This window comes from Odontesthes bonariensis, chromosome 21 (genome assembly GCF_027942865.1).
Source record: "Odontesthes bonariensis isolate fOdoBon6 chromosome 21, fOdoBon6.hap1, whole genome shotgun sequence".
Taxonomy (NCBI): Eukaryota; Metazoa; Chordata; class Actinopteri; order Atheriniformes; family Atherinopsidae; genus Odontesthes; species Odontesthes bonariensis.
Window position 1 is genome coordinate 13,273,914 of NC_134526.1, and position 17,675 is coordinate 13,291,588.

General features: G+C 40.8%; 2 protein-coding genes across 9 annotated transcripts in view; one reads left to right on the plus strand and one right to left on the minus strand.

Annotated features, from left to right (window-relative positions):
* Window positions 1–575: 575 nt before the first annotated feature.
* On the plus strand, window positions 576–3,882 carry LOC142371397 (transmembrane emp24 domain-containing protein 1-like). Its single transcript, XM_075454055.1, has 4 exons — window positions 576–930; window positions 1,762–1,859; window positions 2,089–2,275; window positions 2,391–3,882. The coding sequence occupies exons 1-4, from the start codon at window positions 742–744 to the stop codon at window positions 2,607–2,609; spliced, it is 693 nt and encodes a 230-aa protein (XP_075310170.1). The 5' UTR covers window positions 576–741; the 3' UTR covers window positions 2,610–3,882.
* dnm2a (dynamin 2a) overlaps window positions 2,782–17,675 on the minus strand; it is a 31,251-nt gene continuing 16,357 nt past the window's right edge. For 3 of the 8 annotated variants that reach the window (XM_075454053.1, XM_075454051.1, XM_075454047.1), the window contains 9 exons: window positions 17,373–17,424; window positions 16,344–16,355; window positions 14,022–14,132; window positions 10,200–10,309; window positions 10,001–10,112; window positions 9,222–9,386; window positions 7,513–7,736; window positions 7,072–7,335; window positions 4,232–6,767 (listed from right to left, as the gene is read on the minus strand). In XM_075454053.1, the coding sequence (XP_075310168.1) occupies window positions 6,695–6,767; window positions 7,072–7,335; window positions 7,513–7,736; window positions 9,222–9,386; window positions 10,001–10,112; window positions 10,200–10,309; window positions 14,022–14,132; window positions 16,344–16,355; window positions 17,373–17,424 (1,123 nt within the window). In that variant the 3' untranslated portion in view covers window positions 4,232–6,694. Of the gene's footprint in view, window positions 3,558–4,231; window positions 6,768–7,071; window positions 7,336–7,512; window positions 7,737–9,221; window positions 9,387–10,000; window positions 10,113–10,199; window positions 10,310–14,021; window positions 14,133–16,343; window positions 16,356–17,372; window positions 17,425–17,675 lie in introns of those variants that run through there. The other 5 variants (XM_075454054.1, XM_075454052.1, XM_075454049.1 and 2 more) reach the window with 3 other exon arrangements.

Here is a 17,675-nt window from a genome sequence, read left to right on the forward strand (position 1 = left end):
ATCATATATAGTGACTACCCTAATAAACATAAAACAAATCAATTCCCTCCCCATGCTGGTAAAGAACGTGCAAATAGCCTATCACTGAGTTATGCAACACTTGGTGGCAAAATAATGAAAAATGAAGCACATCCAGTTTAATCATTTACACTCATTCTGACTTCATGACGTTTCACATTAACTGCATTTTGCCCTCCTAAATTATGGATTATTTCTGTATTTATTGACATGTTTGGGGCCCTCGGTTCATAAACCATTGTCAAGCTCTTCCATCCATCACAGCTGTGGCTGTGCGCCACCTAAAGGTTAAGCACGAGTTAGTACAGCTTCTTTCTTTCTTTTTGAAAAAATACCAAAAACAAACTAAAAAAAGAACAATGCAAGTATATGCCTCTATTTACAGAAAAGAGAGAGTAAATGGTAAAATATGTCTCGTCTGATTATCATCCCAATTACACTGCAGGTGCTCTACTCATGGTGTAAAGCCTGGTTGCTGTTTGACAGATCTCATTAGTCGCCTGTGAGTGTGAAGTCCAGACCGCAGAGCGCTATTGATCCAAAGTTTGCGGCTCCACTCGCTCAGCTCCGACTGAGGAAACTACTTCTGTCAGGCTCCCACTTCCACCGCTGGAGTATGACAGGAAGCAATTCCACACATTCAGACAGCTCGGCGCATTGTGCATGCATCACAAAGACGAAAGTCGCTCAGAGTTTGTGGAAGTGGGACAGACTTAATTGACAATGTCCTGCCACCACAGCACAGTGTCTGCGTCCGCACGGCTCTGTTGGATGGCATGTCTAACTCTGACCGTAGGTTTGACTTCTGGTTCGGGCCCAAATCAAGAGTTTACGTTTCTATTACCGGCTGGCAGCACGGAGTGCTTCTACCAAACAACCACAAAGAACGACAGCATGGAAGTTGAATTCCAGGTAAATACAAACGTGTGTTCATCTCTCTCTTTAAGTGTACTTGGACCTTCTTTGGTATGATGATCGGAGTAGCTTGTGAATAATGTCCAATTGAACAAGTGAGCAGGTTGAACTCTGGTCTTTCTGGTAGTGAGATAAGAAAACTGCTGATACCGTCTGAAGAAACCTGTTTAATGCTGTTAAGACAGAGCAAAGAAGCATGAAGGGAAAAGAAAATAAAGAAAAAAGAAGTACCTAGTTTGCACCTGTATAAGGTAAAAAAAAAAAAGTACACCCAAATATATAGCAACTATAACGTTTTAAAAAGGAAGGTATAACATAGAAAACAAACCCTTGTGTTTGTAGATTTTTACATGATATGGAAATTCAAAGCACACGCGTCCTCGGTTATGTATTTTACTGCGGACACTTTATGGTCATGACATTTGCATTATTTCACCTCCTGCCATCGCACCGTCACTGCACCCTCTGTGTTGGTGTAAAGTTCCTCCTGCCTCCTTTGACATGGTCTTTGCTTTGTGAGCATCGCGTCAGAGAAGTCTAACAAAATCACTGGGACAACCTCACCTGCAAAGCAAAGACTGGGTGCTTTGAAGGCAGCTTCTTCTTTAGGTGGAACAGTGCAACTGAAAAATGGCCACAGCACCAGACTGTGGCTCTGTGGGTGATCTCTCAGTGGGATATTATGTGAGCTAGGCTGTTGCTTGGGTTGCTATCAGGTTTAATTTGAATTTTAGACAGGTGCTCTGGAATGAAAAGGTGATGATAACGTTGTATATGTGAGGAAATGTGTGTGAAATGATCTGACCTCAGTCACGGTTTCTTTTACAGGTGATAGCAGGGTCAGGTCTGGATGTTGGCTTTGCCCTCATTTCACCCAGCGGATACAGATTGATCTCTGACTTCAGGAAGTCTGATGGCATCCACATGTACGCCCCCCCCACCCCACTGACACATTTATAGTTTGCTTATACCTATGAATAAATAGATTAGATGAGGATGGGCTGTATTTAGATCATGATAAATGTGTTACAAGAGATTAAATGAAGGAGAACGTAACAATTCCTACTCACTTTAAGATCACCTGGAAATCATCAAATCATTCATTTGCTATTTTGTTTGAATTAGTTTCAACAGTTGCATTGTCTCTTCCTACAGGGTGGATCCCACAGAGGATGGAGACTACCGGTTGTGTTTTGACAACAGCTTCAGTAAGCTGTCGGAGAAGATGGTGTTTTTTGTGGTTGCCATTAATAGTCAGAGCAACACAGGTGGAGGCAGAGATGAGTGGGCTGACGTTACCGTGACAGAGAGCATGGTGGAGTACCAACTGGAAGACATCAGGGTGAGATGGAACATACTGTTCCCTTCACACCAACACTTCTCTAACGTCACGTCTTCTTTATGCCAGCAATGTCTTTCATCACCGTCTGTCTGTTGCTCTGGTCTTCCTCTTCCAGGCAAAAATGGACTCAGTGTATCAGTACCTGGAAAGGAGCCGCCAGGTCCTGACAGCGCTGCGGGCCTTTGAGGCAAGGGACCGCTACCTCCTGGAGGACAACCTGTGGCGGGTGTCCTTCTGGTCCTGCCTAAACCTTTTTGTTATTCTCACTGTTGGCGTTGTTCAAATTTACACCCTGCGACGCCTCTTTGATGGCACCAGGCAGGTCTGCACCTAGTACAACTCAACAGCGGTTTAATGACACTTTTTCTGTCTTCACAGCAACACCTAAAATCACTCTGTAATGTGTGTATGCAGTTATACAGGCCGACTGTACAAAGGCACATAAAGTCATTTAAACAGTCATTTTTTTCAGCATCGTCATCAGGGAAACTACAAAGCCACAGCTGTTCTCACTTGAATATTTTTTTAATGAAATTCCCAACACTACAACAACAGTCTTGGCTGTTTTTGTAATGAAAACCAGCAGCCAAACCAAACCAAAATATTATCAGACCCTCACCTGCCGTAAGTGTATGTAAGATGAAGAAAAAACAAGATTTTAATAAGCTCAAGCTAAAAAAAAAAAACTAATTATTCAGTTAACTCTGATATTATGTATTTACACAATCATAGAAGTAATTTCCCTGATGAGCTTTCAATCTCTGTTAAAATGGACGGAAAACAATTTTTTCATGTGGACGATAAAGAAAGTTTTATGTAAAACATTCATTTACTTGTTATTTAAAATGCATTGTAGTCACTATTCATAATCATACAGTACATGATGCCCTGGCTAAAACCTACTAACCCTGTCGTTTCTCACAATTTGGCCACAAGAGCCTTTCATTTATTATTTAGTTTTTCTTGCCATAAGTTAAGTTTCAGTGATAACAGTCCACCATTTGAAAGACTTTCAACAACATTTGTTAGTCCTCAGAACTATTGAAATCAACACTCACACTAGAGTGAAATACTCTTTGAATGTTGGGATTCCTGGAATTGCACTGGCGCTTTCACATTTCAAATGTAGGCCTCTAACATTGTAGTGGCATTGTAGCTTTTCTTTTGGATGGTGAAGAAACTGAATGTGCAGGTCTTCTCTTTCCATTGTTGGCATCGATAGAAGCCATGTCCACTCTCTGCTGGTCGAGGTCACCAGTTGTTTCTACGGGGAGCCGGGCGCCTGTTCAGGGACAATCAGCAACATTAATATTTTGACCTTGTGACATGTAGTCAAGAATTGCTTTTGTCAGGTAATATCACAGGATCCGGTTAGCAGAACACCGAGGCTAATCTCTGTTAATGCAAATGTCAACTGGAGCGTAGACACACCAACAGGAAACTTGTAAAGCTGCATTTCAAAAGTTTGGAGCGGAGGGGGCGTTGGTTACTCTTAATGTGTGTTTTGTGTGATAAACCAAGACTTCAAAAAAGGGGCATTTTAAGCAATCAGGGTAAAAACCTACATAACACTCATTAAAATAAGATTGTTCATTTTCACTTCCTACCAAGAATTGTCGCCTTTTATTGTCACATTAAAATCTACTGAGTCAGTGCTTCCTGCTAAAGAGAAAAAAAACTGAATTGTGGTTTCAGCTATATGCAACAGAAATAACAGTAAAAGGCCATTATTAATGTGAGATGGAATATTTGCTGCCCACTCATTTGGTTAAGATGCATATGTTAAAAGATCACTGATCTACGAGCCATGCTTCCCCGAGGCAGGCACCCTGCTACTGATGTGTGGCAATAGGAACAAGAGGGTTTGAATGCAGAGACGACGAGAGGAAAACTAGATGCTCTACGCTATGAGAGAAATGTAAGAGTGCATCACACAGAACACAAAGAAACACCAACCACCAGAGACAGTCCCTTTATTGTACATAACACCTCTTTATTTTCTTTCTAAATCAGTTCATGATGTTTATTCAAATCAATTAATTTCTACAGAGGCACTTTACAAGGGTTTGCAAAACAAAAAGACTTTTGCAGATTGGTTTCCAACCCCTTCTTCCCAATTCAGAGAGAGGAAGGAAAGAGGACCAAGTGTGAGTACATAGGGAGACATGCAGGATGCCCAAAGCTTAATGTGCAACAGCAGCATTAACAGTCTAGGCTTCTCAAGGGCAACCTGAGGTGACAGGCTCACTGGAGCTTCAGCAGACTCTGGAAAAATAGGTTTTACCAGATGAACTACTAAATTCAGTACACCTATTCGTGTGTGCAATTTCCAATGTGAAAGGCCATCAATGTAAAGATTCAAGACTGTTCTTAGTCTATTTAGCTCTGTCATTGGAAGCAAGAGCTGGAGAAAAGAAGAAAAAGCACATTCTGTCTCAAGACTTCATGTCTCAAGTTTAGGACATTTAGGAATTATTTATAGTTTTTTTTTTGTCCTGTTGGTTGTTTAGTTTATGTCTCCTATCTAGATAAAAGTCTAAGCAGAATCTCAAGACAGGATGTGCATTTATCTACCACTACTCCCACCACCACAACTGATCAAAATAAAGACAGGAAACATCCAACATCACTCCCACCGTCACCCATTTTCAACTGAAATGCTTTAAGATGTTCCAAGGAAACATGTTTAAATTGTAAAAAAAAAGATGGACAGAAAAAAGCTCAAAGAGCAATCATAAGATATTTATCTGCAAATAATCACAACTGGATTTGTTAAGACCCAAGCACACTCCCAACAGATTCTGACAGCCAACCCCTGTGGCAGAAGAAAAATAAAGTTGAACAGGGCTGATACAACTGAGACCAAAAACATGAAAATAAATGACAAATGCCCAGGTTATAAATAATGAATGTGGAGTTGACCGGTCTCTTTTCCTTACACTGAAGTTAAATCAATGAAATTACAGTGTTAGTGATTCCTTTAATATGAAGACTAAAGTTGCATTTTTAACATTTTGGGCTTTGATGACAAACAGCATGTATTTGCCATGAACCCTGTGCCAAAAATGAGACATAAGCCTTCATAAACTCTGCAGTATAGGCCAGCTATATACAATATTTTTAATAAATGGAGGCAGAGATGTTAGCAATAACATTAATAAATGTAATTGAAAAGCCCAGAGGGAGATGTGGCATCTCCTCTATGTTTAGATCCAAATCGATACTTTAAAAGCCAGAGCTGTCTTCATCTAAACACCCACCAGCACCACCAAGTTTCATACACTGAGAGAAAGCTGAACTGTGAACTCTTCTATTTGAATCAGCTAATCCAGGAATTAACAAGGTTCACGAAAAGGCTGCAAGTCTCATTGAACTGAATTAAACTGAGACTAAAAGGATAAATAGTCATACAATTTAGAATTAGAAGAGAAAGCTTCCCGCAACCCTCCTTCCTGTGCATCTACAGGCCATTTGTGCATAGCGTTCTGATAAAAGACCACAAGATCCCTGTTACGAGTGGCTCCCTGTAAGGCTAGACGGCCAGAAGTGCTTGGATTATAATGCTCAATCTTGCTGACGTCTTTTCATTGTGGAAGGATAATTCTCAGGAGAGGAGCTGAGAATACTTTCTCAGTCTCATGCAACCCTGCCCTGTGTCTTTTTATGCTTCGTCTCTGCTCCAGTCGGTATTTCATTTAAAGCTACATTTATAGCGATCATTAAAAAGGACAAAGTCACTCAAATAAAATAACACAAGAAATATATATATATATATATATATATATATATATATATATATATATATATATATATATATATATATATATATATATATATATAATTGATACAACCAAAAATAACAACTGTGATAATAAGCTTTTGTTTTTCAGTATGAAATCAGTTGATATATGAAAATCCAGTCAAACATTAACAACAGGTTAAGTGTGCATGTTACACAGAGAGCATCTGGGCCTATTTAAAAAGGAGGGAGGGAGGAGAGAGGTGAGCCAGCCTGTACCAGTTAATAAGTTATTAAACGTATGCAATGTTATGCTGGGAGCCATGTCAGGAAATAGAAAAGTAACTGTTGCAGAAACAACCCACTTATGATCATACAAAACTGAATTTGATACATCATCCTCTACTGTTTGAAGTTAATGCATCACATTGATCATCTGGGTTTTACTTTGTATTCCGTAGCAGTCAAATGTAATGTGTAAGTGGTTAAGGGCCTTCTTTCCTTCCTGTGCATTTATAGACAGTATTAGCAGCTTATAAACATTGCTTGAATGAACATATCAATGCTGCACATTATGCACCACTGTAAGTCAACCCCTCCCCTCGAGCCCCCGCCCGACAGTGTGTGGACACACAGATCTACCCCCAAACACACACGCTTAGGTGGGCTTGACCACAGCTCTAGTCTAGCAGGGAGGGCTCAGCAGGGCGGATAATGGTGGGCCGGTGAGACGGAGCACCAGGGGGTCTTCGGCTGCAATGAGGAGAGAAAATACAGGACAAGGTGTGAAACTTACTCACAGAAACAGTATGAAACCAAACCACCTGACAGAAAAGACAGAAGGCCAGAACAGAAAGAGGAAATCAAAAATGATTCCAAAGAGATGGGAAGACGGCAGTAGAACTGGTGAGAAAGAGGATGATAAACAATACCTGCTACTTTTAAAAGGAAGGTGATGAAAAGAATTTAGTGACAAAACATTACAAATACAGTGCAAATAAATGGCCATAATTTACATCCAAGACATTGTTTATTGTGTCATAAACGGAAGTCATACCTGGGTACACCGGGTGGGATACGGGTCGGCCGGGAGGGGATCTGTGGTGGTGCACTGAAGGGATCCTGACTGATGTTAAAGGCATTGATGGGTGGGCCTGGGCGGGAGGGGATAGGAGGTGCGCCAAATGCCGGAGAGGGGTTGAGTGGAGCTCCGAAGGGAGGAGAAGGGTTCATGGGTGGTCCTGGTGTTGGGCCCCTAACAGCAGGCGGACGGCTTGGGGGCTGGGATGCGGCAGGAGGCGGTCTGCGTTGAGGGGTTGGACTGCGAGACAGAGAATGCAAAATCAAAGTGAGAAGACAATAAACAATCAATAAGATTTGGTCTAAGCTGCAGCAGAGAGGGGCAGGCATTTCTGACTATGTGTCCAAAATATATTTTGTAGCCATCACCAGGACAGGCATCGTAAAACAAGGTAACTAAACGCTAGGTCTCCCTCACCTGGCTTCTTGCATCCAGGTGTCATGTACAGGTGGGGGCACTGGGGTGGAGATTGTGCTGGTGCTGATGTCGCCAATAATATGCAGTGCTTCCTTGAGCGCATGATACATGCGCAACATTTCATCCCTGCGCTGGGCCTGGTCAGCGGACTCCTCCATAAGGCTGTTCTGGTCTCCAGATGAATAAAGATAAGCCAGTAGCTCTGAGTGGATGAAATCCTTTGCCTGTATGGAAGTTCAGATTAAAGCAGCTCACACAAACGCAGAATTTTCAGAAACTATGCAGTAGTGGCAAAAACAGTTGTTTGAGAGAAATGAGGGATTGAAGTTTGTAATTGAAAAGGTTAGTAATTACAAATCAAGACTAATTGGTGTGAGTGTGTGTATGACTGAGTGTGTTGTTGCTGGATTGATGGGAGACATCAAGTGAGCTCACTAGAATAAAAAAGCATGACAAATGGACGGCACAGAAGTCACTATGAGCATAAAAAATTCTGTCAATAAGTGTCTTTCTTTTTTCCAACCTCGTGTCAACATGAAATACGCAACCAACGCTGCTATTAAAACAAACAGGAAACGGAAATGCTGGTTTAAAGCCTTGAGTTCAATTCAACCATCACTGTGTAGTGTTTCTGCTGTCAGTAGTGATGTATGTTCAACCAAGCTTCACTCACAACAACCAGACCCATGATGAATAACTAAAGATTCATTATGATTTGAAAGATGAGATGTAGAGAAATTCACCCCCATACAGCTGACATGAAGGGACAGAGTAGCTATAGAGACTAAAACCGTTTTTCATAGTCTAAAGATTTTCAGCTCTGCTTTTACTTGACATTTTAACAAGGGGGGTCTTTGAGGAGACTCAAATTTGGAGACATCCTCAAGTGGCCATTCAAGAAACTGCAGGTTTGGCATCTCCACACTGCCTTCACTTTCATCCTCATAGTTTTGCTTGATAATAGTAACATACCAATTTATCTAAACAGCATGTTCGAATCCATGGAAAGAGGTTTACAGTGTTTGTTTAAGATTGTACAATAGTCCATATGTGTGTCATGCAATATGCACCGGCTGGGACATACTGAAAATCCCAAATTGGATGCTCTCATTTACATTATTCAGGTAGAACTTAAAAGCTAATCTCAGTATTTAGCCCAGTACTTACCAAGTGTAAGCTGATTAATTTAACTGGGTTGAACAAGCACTGAACAATGTGGATAAAATACAGTGCAAAGTGATGTTGTAATAGACTCTGGTCTCGACACTGTATCTTAAGCAGGATTAATGTTGTGCCTAACCTCCATGATGGATTTTTAACAGCGTTTGAGACCCCACAATCAGTCAGACATAACGCGTCTGTTTACCATTTTCTGTAACTTGCCGAAACAGATGACCCCACATCCAGTTCCAGCTGTGACTAGACAACCGTGAAAAGGTGTTAGAGGCACTTCCCTATCTCGCTCTTATTATTTCCCATGGTACTCAACCATATGTGGAATTTTCTTGTCCAAAGCTGAATGGACAACAATCGATGTCCTCCTGCGATAGTCTGCAATGTAAAAACAACAGATCTCCCCTATACTCCGTTATGGCCAACGAGCCAGCATAGTCGGACCGCAATATTCTATATCTAGCCTTTTATCATCTGATTGACCATTTCCCGGCCTTTCAACACATCTGTCTGCTGTTGAGGACTCCTGGACTCACGCTGTTGATCATGAGATGCATAATGGTCTTGGGAACAAGGTCTCTGATAGATTTGTTGATGATGCCAATGTATGAATCCACCAGGTTGCGGATGGTTTCCACCTGCCGCTCCAACTGAGGATCCATGGAGAATGTGTCTGCAGGCGCAGCCTCTTCATTCTCCACCTTACCAACAATAAGCAAAAGTTCTGTATATCATACACATGTACATCTTCAAAAGGTTTATCTGCAGTAGCAGCAATTATGATAATGGCCCTGAAAGAGAAAGCAGAAGCAGAAGTGTGAATTAATCCATTAACTATTTAATATGTCAGTCTGCCCGCAGTAACCTTTACACAAATGGCCTCAGCTGTGATGGACTACAAAAATCCCTTTCACACCCCTTGGAGAAGGCTTTCTGGATTTTTTCCTCTTTTTTTTTTTTTCAAAATCACTTCTGCCATTTTTTGGGGCAATTCTTGTAGTTATGTGGCCTAAACTGTTACATGGGCTTCCAATGTAAATGAGACTACTAAAAAAATATTGTTTGCGTTTGTTGCCAGTGTTACACTAATAGACCACATTCACACTTAACTGATTTAAATTTAAAGTTAAATTGGAAATTGAAAACTATCTCCATGCGGGCAAAAATAATCCCTGTGCACACTTAAATGAATAAGAAGACAATCACACGAGAGGATCTGTCACGATATAATGTTGTAGAAATGAGTAATTCACCTGAACGTCAGCTGTTTTGTAAGACAATAAGGTCTGCGACACCGATAGTTTTTTATTCATACCTGGTCCTTCTCAGGATAAACTCCTGCCCTGAGGAAAGATGCTTTCCAGCTGTCAACATCTTCTTGAGAATCACAGGCCAGTTCTACTTGGCGAAGATCTTTGTACACGTTTCTATACAGATAGGCAAAAGAAATTCGATGGTTGGGCGTTTTCAGTGGCCAACAAGTCTGTCTACTAAGCAACATCATCCTCACTGACCTCTGTTCAGTGTTGAAGATTGCAAAGACATGCTTTGTGGACATAAAGCCTTTCTCAACATCTCTGATCTTCAGGTTGTCCAAAGGCAGCATATACTTCTTTTCTTTTTCCTAGAATGAGAAAGACCCTATTGTGTTTATACAGCAGGCACACAGATAAAAACCCTGAAGAACTGGAATACACAGGGAGAAGCTACATGTGAACACATTCAGGCATAGTACACAGCTGCAATAATGTTTATTACACCTTAACCTTTCAGGCACTTCTGTGAAATGAATTTAAGAAGCCACACATAAACCAATGCATTGTTAAACAAGGAGAACATTTTAATAATGCATATATGAATTATTTTTCAAATTAACATGCCTGTACAAATACTACAAACAATTATCTGTAAGACGATTCTATTTCAAAATATGTTTTGGTTTCCATGTAAATCCACAGAAGGATTTGAATGAGCACTTGGAATCGGGATGGGGTGGTTGAGTGCTTTTGTAATGGGCCTTGTGCCAGAAATGTAGCTGATCCATGGGTCCGACGTGTTAGCCTCCATAAATCCTGCATCTCTAATCAAACTCATTAGGATGATCCAACATAGCTCTTCATTTGCTTTTTTTGGAAATAAGCGGAGTGTGGACGGGGTTTTGGGCATGCAGATCTTCTACTCGTTTGCACAAAGACTTTTTATTCATGTCTTCATCAGCTCATTGTATTCAGCAAGTAAATCGTTCAGCCCAGTTGGATGCACAGCTGAGTCGAGCTACGGTTACAGCTCGACTGTGACATTCAAGTGGACCGCCGCCTTTGGCAAGAATGAAGTTACCGACTGAAGTCTGTCCAACACAGAAGTGCTGCGGATGGTGGGAGTAAAGGTTTCTAACTTTCTTAGTGGGAGATCACTGTACATGTGAGTAAAGCTGAATTCACTGCACGTTACTCATGTTACTTTATTGGTGATTTTGTCTGGCTACACTGTGGCTTCAAAATCTAAATATTATTAGAGTAAATGCTTTAAGTGACTCCAAGCTGACACGTAAACTTAATGGTCCGATTTTCAGTCACAGTTTCTGACCCATTTGGCTGTCTGCCAAAAGAAAGAGAAATATATTTGAATGAGAGCAATTTAAATGGGAATTTGACTGTATGAATATACACTTACGCGCTACTGTTTTTTTTACAAAAACGAGCAAAAAAGACTAGGGCATGTACAGAGTGCCCATTTGAGTCTAGTTGATCCCTAATCACATTATTTGGGACGTTAGTCCGGCTTTGAGAAGCTCAACTTCTGTAGGATTAGCATTTTAAACATCTGGTCAGACTGACACAATATTGTAAACATGTAAACATGCTTGTGCCCTGAGAAGTTTAATGCTGCTACTTGACGTTAGTAACAAACTCTTTACTCTGAAACCGTCACGATGTGGACTATGGTCTTTACCCGAAGAACATAGTTTATTTAGTGGAGGAAAATCTGGATGTTCGATCAATTTTGCTCCGCAAGGACTCAAATGCATGAAAATGTTAACTTGCACCAAACTCTATTTACAGAGGGAGACACTGTGTGCTCTTTGTAAGAACACCCATTACATTACATTACATTACGGTCATTTTGCAGACGCTTTTAACCAAAGCGACTTACAATAAGTGCGTTCAACATCGGTAGGCAAAAGAACTTCAGGTCACAAGAAATCATAAGTGCATTTCCTTCTAATACCAAACAGCTAAGAGCAAAACTAGTGCTAGAGTAAGTGCGATAACCAACCAGCCTCTCACCAACTGCACACCAGTCACAGCGGGGTGGGGATGCAAACCCTGGTTCGGGTAGGGGAAGACATAAAAGAGGTAAGAAAAGCAGGAATGGGATGCAAACCCTGGTTCAGGTAGGGGAAGAAATAAAAGAGGTAAGAAAAGCAGGACTGGGATTCAAACCCTGGTTCGGGTAGGGGGTAATGAAAATATAGAGGGTGCCAGTGGTGGAGGAAACAATAAGTGCGTAAGGAACTAGGACGGCGCAGATGCTGTCCTAAGAGGGCGGATCAGGGTAGTTTTTCATTACAATTCTACATTATCACAGAGCAAAGTTTTAATGCTGAAAACCTAATGTATTTAACTTGTGAATGGTTCCTTTTTTTGAAGGAACACACCGTTCAATTCTCGGCCGTCTCAGATGAAAGACGATCAACATAAAAGAATCCGAGTGATATATTCGATGGTTGCCAAAAATGTGACCCTACGTCAGAATTAGCATAGGTTTAAAGACTGCTGTTGTCACGATGCTATGATCAAAGATAGACGGCGACTAATGTGTAAACCATTACATACTGAGGACAGCAGCAATGACAAGTCACCACTGAGCAGACATGATGGAATGCATTTCCTCTGTGTGAAGGACCACCAGGTTGGTGAGATGAAGAAATGTATGATGAAGGCGAGGAGGAGGAGAGGAAGAAAAGGAGGAGCATGAGAGAGATCTAGGGGGATGGGGTGCCAGCTTTCACTGTTGAGAAGAGACATCTGGAAGCATTTACGTCTGCTCTAACAGAGAGAGCGGCACAGGCCCAACAGTTACATCACTCAGTTCTACACAATCTCCCGCCCTCACCACACACAGAAAGAGCTAAACCCTTAACTGCACGTGCACAGACAAACAAACATAAGTGTGCCTGAAACTGAACAAACACCAAAAAGCACCAACTTTGGGTGTTTGCATAAGGACACTTTATAAAGACGTGACCAACACTCTGGAGGATGCATGTAGACGAGCACCTTCACACACGCACACTTGTACACACTATCACCCCCTCCCCTTCGGCCCCCGTAACCCAGTACGATTTCCTGCAAATTCCAAAGTCAGATCCCGGCTGGAACATTTCAGCCCGCCTGCCACGTCAGTTTGCCTACACCATCCTACCTCTCTCATTCTTTTGCTTTGCTTTTCGCAAAAGGCGATCATTTCGGTTGTGTTTGGGAAAACGGAGACTGCCGTCGTGGATTTCCTCTTTAATTTTGGTTTGTAGTTGTATCTATTGGCATGTTTTTTGGCGGAAGAATGGAAACGACTGAGGCCTGAAAAGGAGCAGTAAGTAAGGCGACTGCAATGACACTTTAGTATTTTTGTACTTATAAACTGAAGACAAACGGTTAGCGTGATATAATGAGTTTTTGCACTTGATTCTGACTGTTCGGCTTCCTCAATCATTTGTTTATGCATCTTTATCTGTCGATGTAGAAGCATGTTGTAGTGGACCTTGTTCAGCCACGAGGGATTGTTAGCAGTTTTCACTTAAAGGTTTAAAAGTTTAGTTCAAACAATATAAGTTTCATACACGTTATATTCTTTATTCAGTACAGTACATGTTTTTTTACATAACATTTTGTGGCTTTGCATTTCTGGTTCTGCGGGTGTTATGTACATGTTTTTTCCCCTAATATGTAACAGTTACGCTGAGGTAATGTTTACACTATGTGTCCTCTTTTCTACAGTCCAAGGGTAGTGACCTGCAGATGCAATGACCTCCGGGTCCTTCCTCCCAGAATCCTCCTCACCCCACCCCACCCCACCCCACCCCGCCTGCCCAGTGTTCAGACTACCTGTTCCTCAAGCTACAGCTGAACAGTAGTCTGCACATTGGTTAGGTTAGGCTGGGTTGAGCACACCTCCTGCCTCTGATGGTAATAGCACCAAATCTCCATTTCGGATAAATCATATTAACAGTGTCAAAAACATTGTGTTCCTCTTTATGTATTTCTGTGGTGCTGTGTTATCTTATTGCAGCTATTATGTCTTCTGAAACACTGCATTAAAAAATGAATTTGTCTCACCTCCTCGTCTTTGTACCAGGACAGGGACTCAGCTGTCAGGACAAACCAATATTCCTTGGAGCCTCCTTTCATGATGCTGATGTGTATGGTTAGCCAGCCTTTCCTGATTACCTACACAATGAGGAGAGTATGTGGGAGAGAAAAGGGTTGCAGGGGAAAAGGGATACCAGGAGGATGGAGGAAAACAGCTTTAACAATCAGACTCATACACTATTTAAATGTGTGCTTGATGAAGTGTTGCATTATTGATTCGGGGGATTCGATTGACTGATAAAATCTTACTCACTTACCTCAGAAATCATTGTTAAGTTGGTTATTATCATTGTTTTTTTTTAACTGTCTGTCTGAGTCTGGTATTATTCAAAGCTTTACAAGACAGTGTCACAGTAGACTAAAAATCAAAACAGCATTGAGTTATCAAAGGATAGTAGCACATGCATAGGAATATATACTGTGTGTAATCAGGCTAAATTACAATCAAAGCACTGGAAGATCAAAATGAGAATACTAATAAGGGATGTAGACATAGTTCGGTATTACTAAAGGAAAATAATTAAATCAACCAACTCTACCAGATGCGGTTGGGGGCATGCTTACCCCAACTCGGAGTAAAGACGGCGGTATGTTAATGTCAGAGGGTCAGTAAAACCTAGCCTAAGCGTCGCCTTCTTAAAGGCAGCCAGGTTAATGGGGTTAACTGGACTCTGGTATAAAGCAGGTTAACACTCGATTTAAAAAAGAAGAAGGTAGAAGAGTTAAAAAAGTTAGTTGGGTTAACAGTAGGACAAAAATTTAAACAGCAATGTGAAAATCTGAAGTGGAGAGGGAGAAACTATATCAGGCCTAAAAGAGGCTGAGTTGAGTGAATCATAAGCCAAGCAATTTTAAAGGAGTCCACGTAACCACTGGCTCCCCATTTTCTTACACAGACTCCCATGGCATTCGAGTTCATTGTCAGAAAGTTTCCTCTTGTGCCTCATAAGGCCAAATAGGAAGTGCACATTTTAAAGCCTTTTTAGACCTAGTCCTCGCACTTCTTTTTCTTGCGGGAAGAGAATCGCAAATAACGAATGAATTTTTTTTTTTAGAAGTCCCAATAAAAACATGGGAGAGAAGGTAAGAACATAGGAGCTTAACTGTTAGTTTGCCTTGGCGAGGAGATTACTTACAACTTTTCAGAAACAAGGAAACATTTCAAATCCCCTGCATCAAAGTCTTTTGGACATATTGTTTTCTCATTCTTAAGGCCAGTTTGGTTATGAGGTATGAAGGTGTCACACATGAGGACGTTTTTGTATCTACACTTTTTGCAAGTAGCACACAATTGTCACTAAACATTTAATAAATTATTCCAAACATTTGGGATTCATTGGTTAATTGAGGTTATTAAAATCACATCCGACATGAACAGCAAGAAAGCTTTCATTTGATTAGAGTTAAACGTGCCAATTTAAATGAGTCTTTGAGGAGAGCAAATAAATAAATGTTAATGAGGAATTTTGACTAAATTGTTCAACTACATCCAAAGACCATGATTAGTCACCATTTTAAATTTAATCTCTGATCAGAAATTACAATCGGGGGTTTGATATTTTCAGTTGGAGATAACTTGAACATTAATTTGATCAAACAGTCGATACAAAGAAAATTTCTAAGAATAAAAAAAAAAATACTTTACTCCATGTTTCAGATTCAATCACTTCCCACTTTCCCCATTTTGTCCAATTTTCACAAGGCAAACTTCTGAGTCACCACGCATGAGGCAGCAGCAGAGGTAAAAACCAAATGACAGGAGAACTGACGCCTCCACGGTCACTGGTGGAAGATTTCTTCATTCTCTTTCTCTGGTCCATTGTGCCAATTGACACCATTTCTTAGGTGGCAAAAAGTAATGTATATACTCTTCAAAATATTCACTCAAAAAAATGTTAGTAGAATTACTGACAATTACTGCTTTATTACAGTGAAAAATTACAAGTTCAGATGTGTTGAGTGTTACTATAAAGACAGTCCAAATTATTGGAAACTGTGTGCTGATACTAGAATGACATTTAATATCACTTTGGTAAGTCTGGAGACTCTACCTTTTCTTCCTGGACTTCTGCTAGTCCGCCAAGCTGCAGAGGGGTAAAACAACTCATTATGTCGAACGCATCAACTCACGTGTTTACAAGAGCGAGCCTTCAAAGTGATACCTCAAAGCAATCTGTCTTTAACACTGTAATCACGCTGGCTGACCTGAGTAAGATGGCCTCATTTCTTCTGTATGGCCTACCCCTGCTGCCCCTTGCAGGGTGTGGTTTAAATCTGCGGGGTACTTACCAGAATCTCACCCTGCAGTAACAGGAAGGGAAGGGGGATTAAAGCAACGAGGGGGGGTAGTATAAAATCAAAGCCAAAATAAGTGAGAAAATAAGGTAGCAAAGATGAGGGACAGAAAGATGGGTGAAAGAAAGGAGGGAAAGGGTGACAGGTTGAAGGTTTGCAGGAGAAAAGAGGAATGATATAAGACAGCACAGGACATGAGTTTAGGAAAAGAGGGAAAAGAAAGAAATGGTAAAAAAGTGACAGGTTGGAGGGAATGGAGGAAACAGGAAATCCATGATGCAACCAGAAAGACAGATGAGTAGAGGGAAGAGAGACAGAGAGAGGGGTAGAGAGACAGAGCAAGAGAGTTACATGCATTTAGAACTACTTCAAGTACATCACAATTTGGTTATTTCATATTTGTTGCGCAGTTGATCAGTGCAATGTCCATGCATATTCTGAATTTTAATTTAAAAAAAAAAAAAAGAAAAAAAGATGCTTGTGAGTTAATGGCATAACAATCAACATAATTCTGAAATTAATCGTTGGTTCGCTTCAGAAAAACATGCCAGAGTCACATGCAAACAGCACAGAAAGAAGTGCTCTTTTTCAAAAAAGCAGGGGAGGGGGCCTTCTTTAAAGTCACTAAGGCAACTCTCCCATTACTGAAACTGTCATCATCAAGGCTGATATCAGCAGAAAAAGTTGTATCCGAGTAGCGTATATTTAAGGACCCTAAAAACACAGTTCAGCACAAGGCTAAATATCCATCTGAATAAAACACAGGAGAAATACCAGCTTTAAAACATTGTGGACAAAAGACAAGCCAGTTCAACACGAGGAGGAGAAAAGGCCAAGACTGGGTATGGTCACGAGTTACAATGACGCACTGGGGAGTATCATTAAAAATTAGATGAGGGATAGGCTGATTAATGGCTGAGGTACGCTCACATGGTTGATTAATAGGCTAATAATGACAGGTGGCAGTAAAGGAAGGTTAAACCTATGATTGGCAAAACGTCAGAGTGAGGTGATAGGACATACCTGGTTGGGTATGGCCCTCTTCTTGTTTGCAGCAGTGTTTCTCTGCTGAGCACTGTCAGTAAACGAAGACAGATAGATAACACATCGTATGAACACCAAACACAACCAGCCGAAAAATATCAAACTCTGAAACTTTCACGTCATCTCATTTTATCAAAACATTACATTCACTTTCAAAATTACGTTCCGTATCTTATTCAACTTTTATTCTGTTAAGTAAATCACCAGTCTGGGTTTAGTTAAGTGTGAAAGCAAGTTGTAGTGTTATCATAGTGACAATTACAATCTACAAAAACACATGGA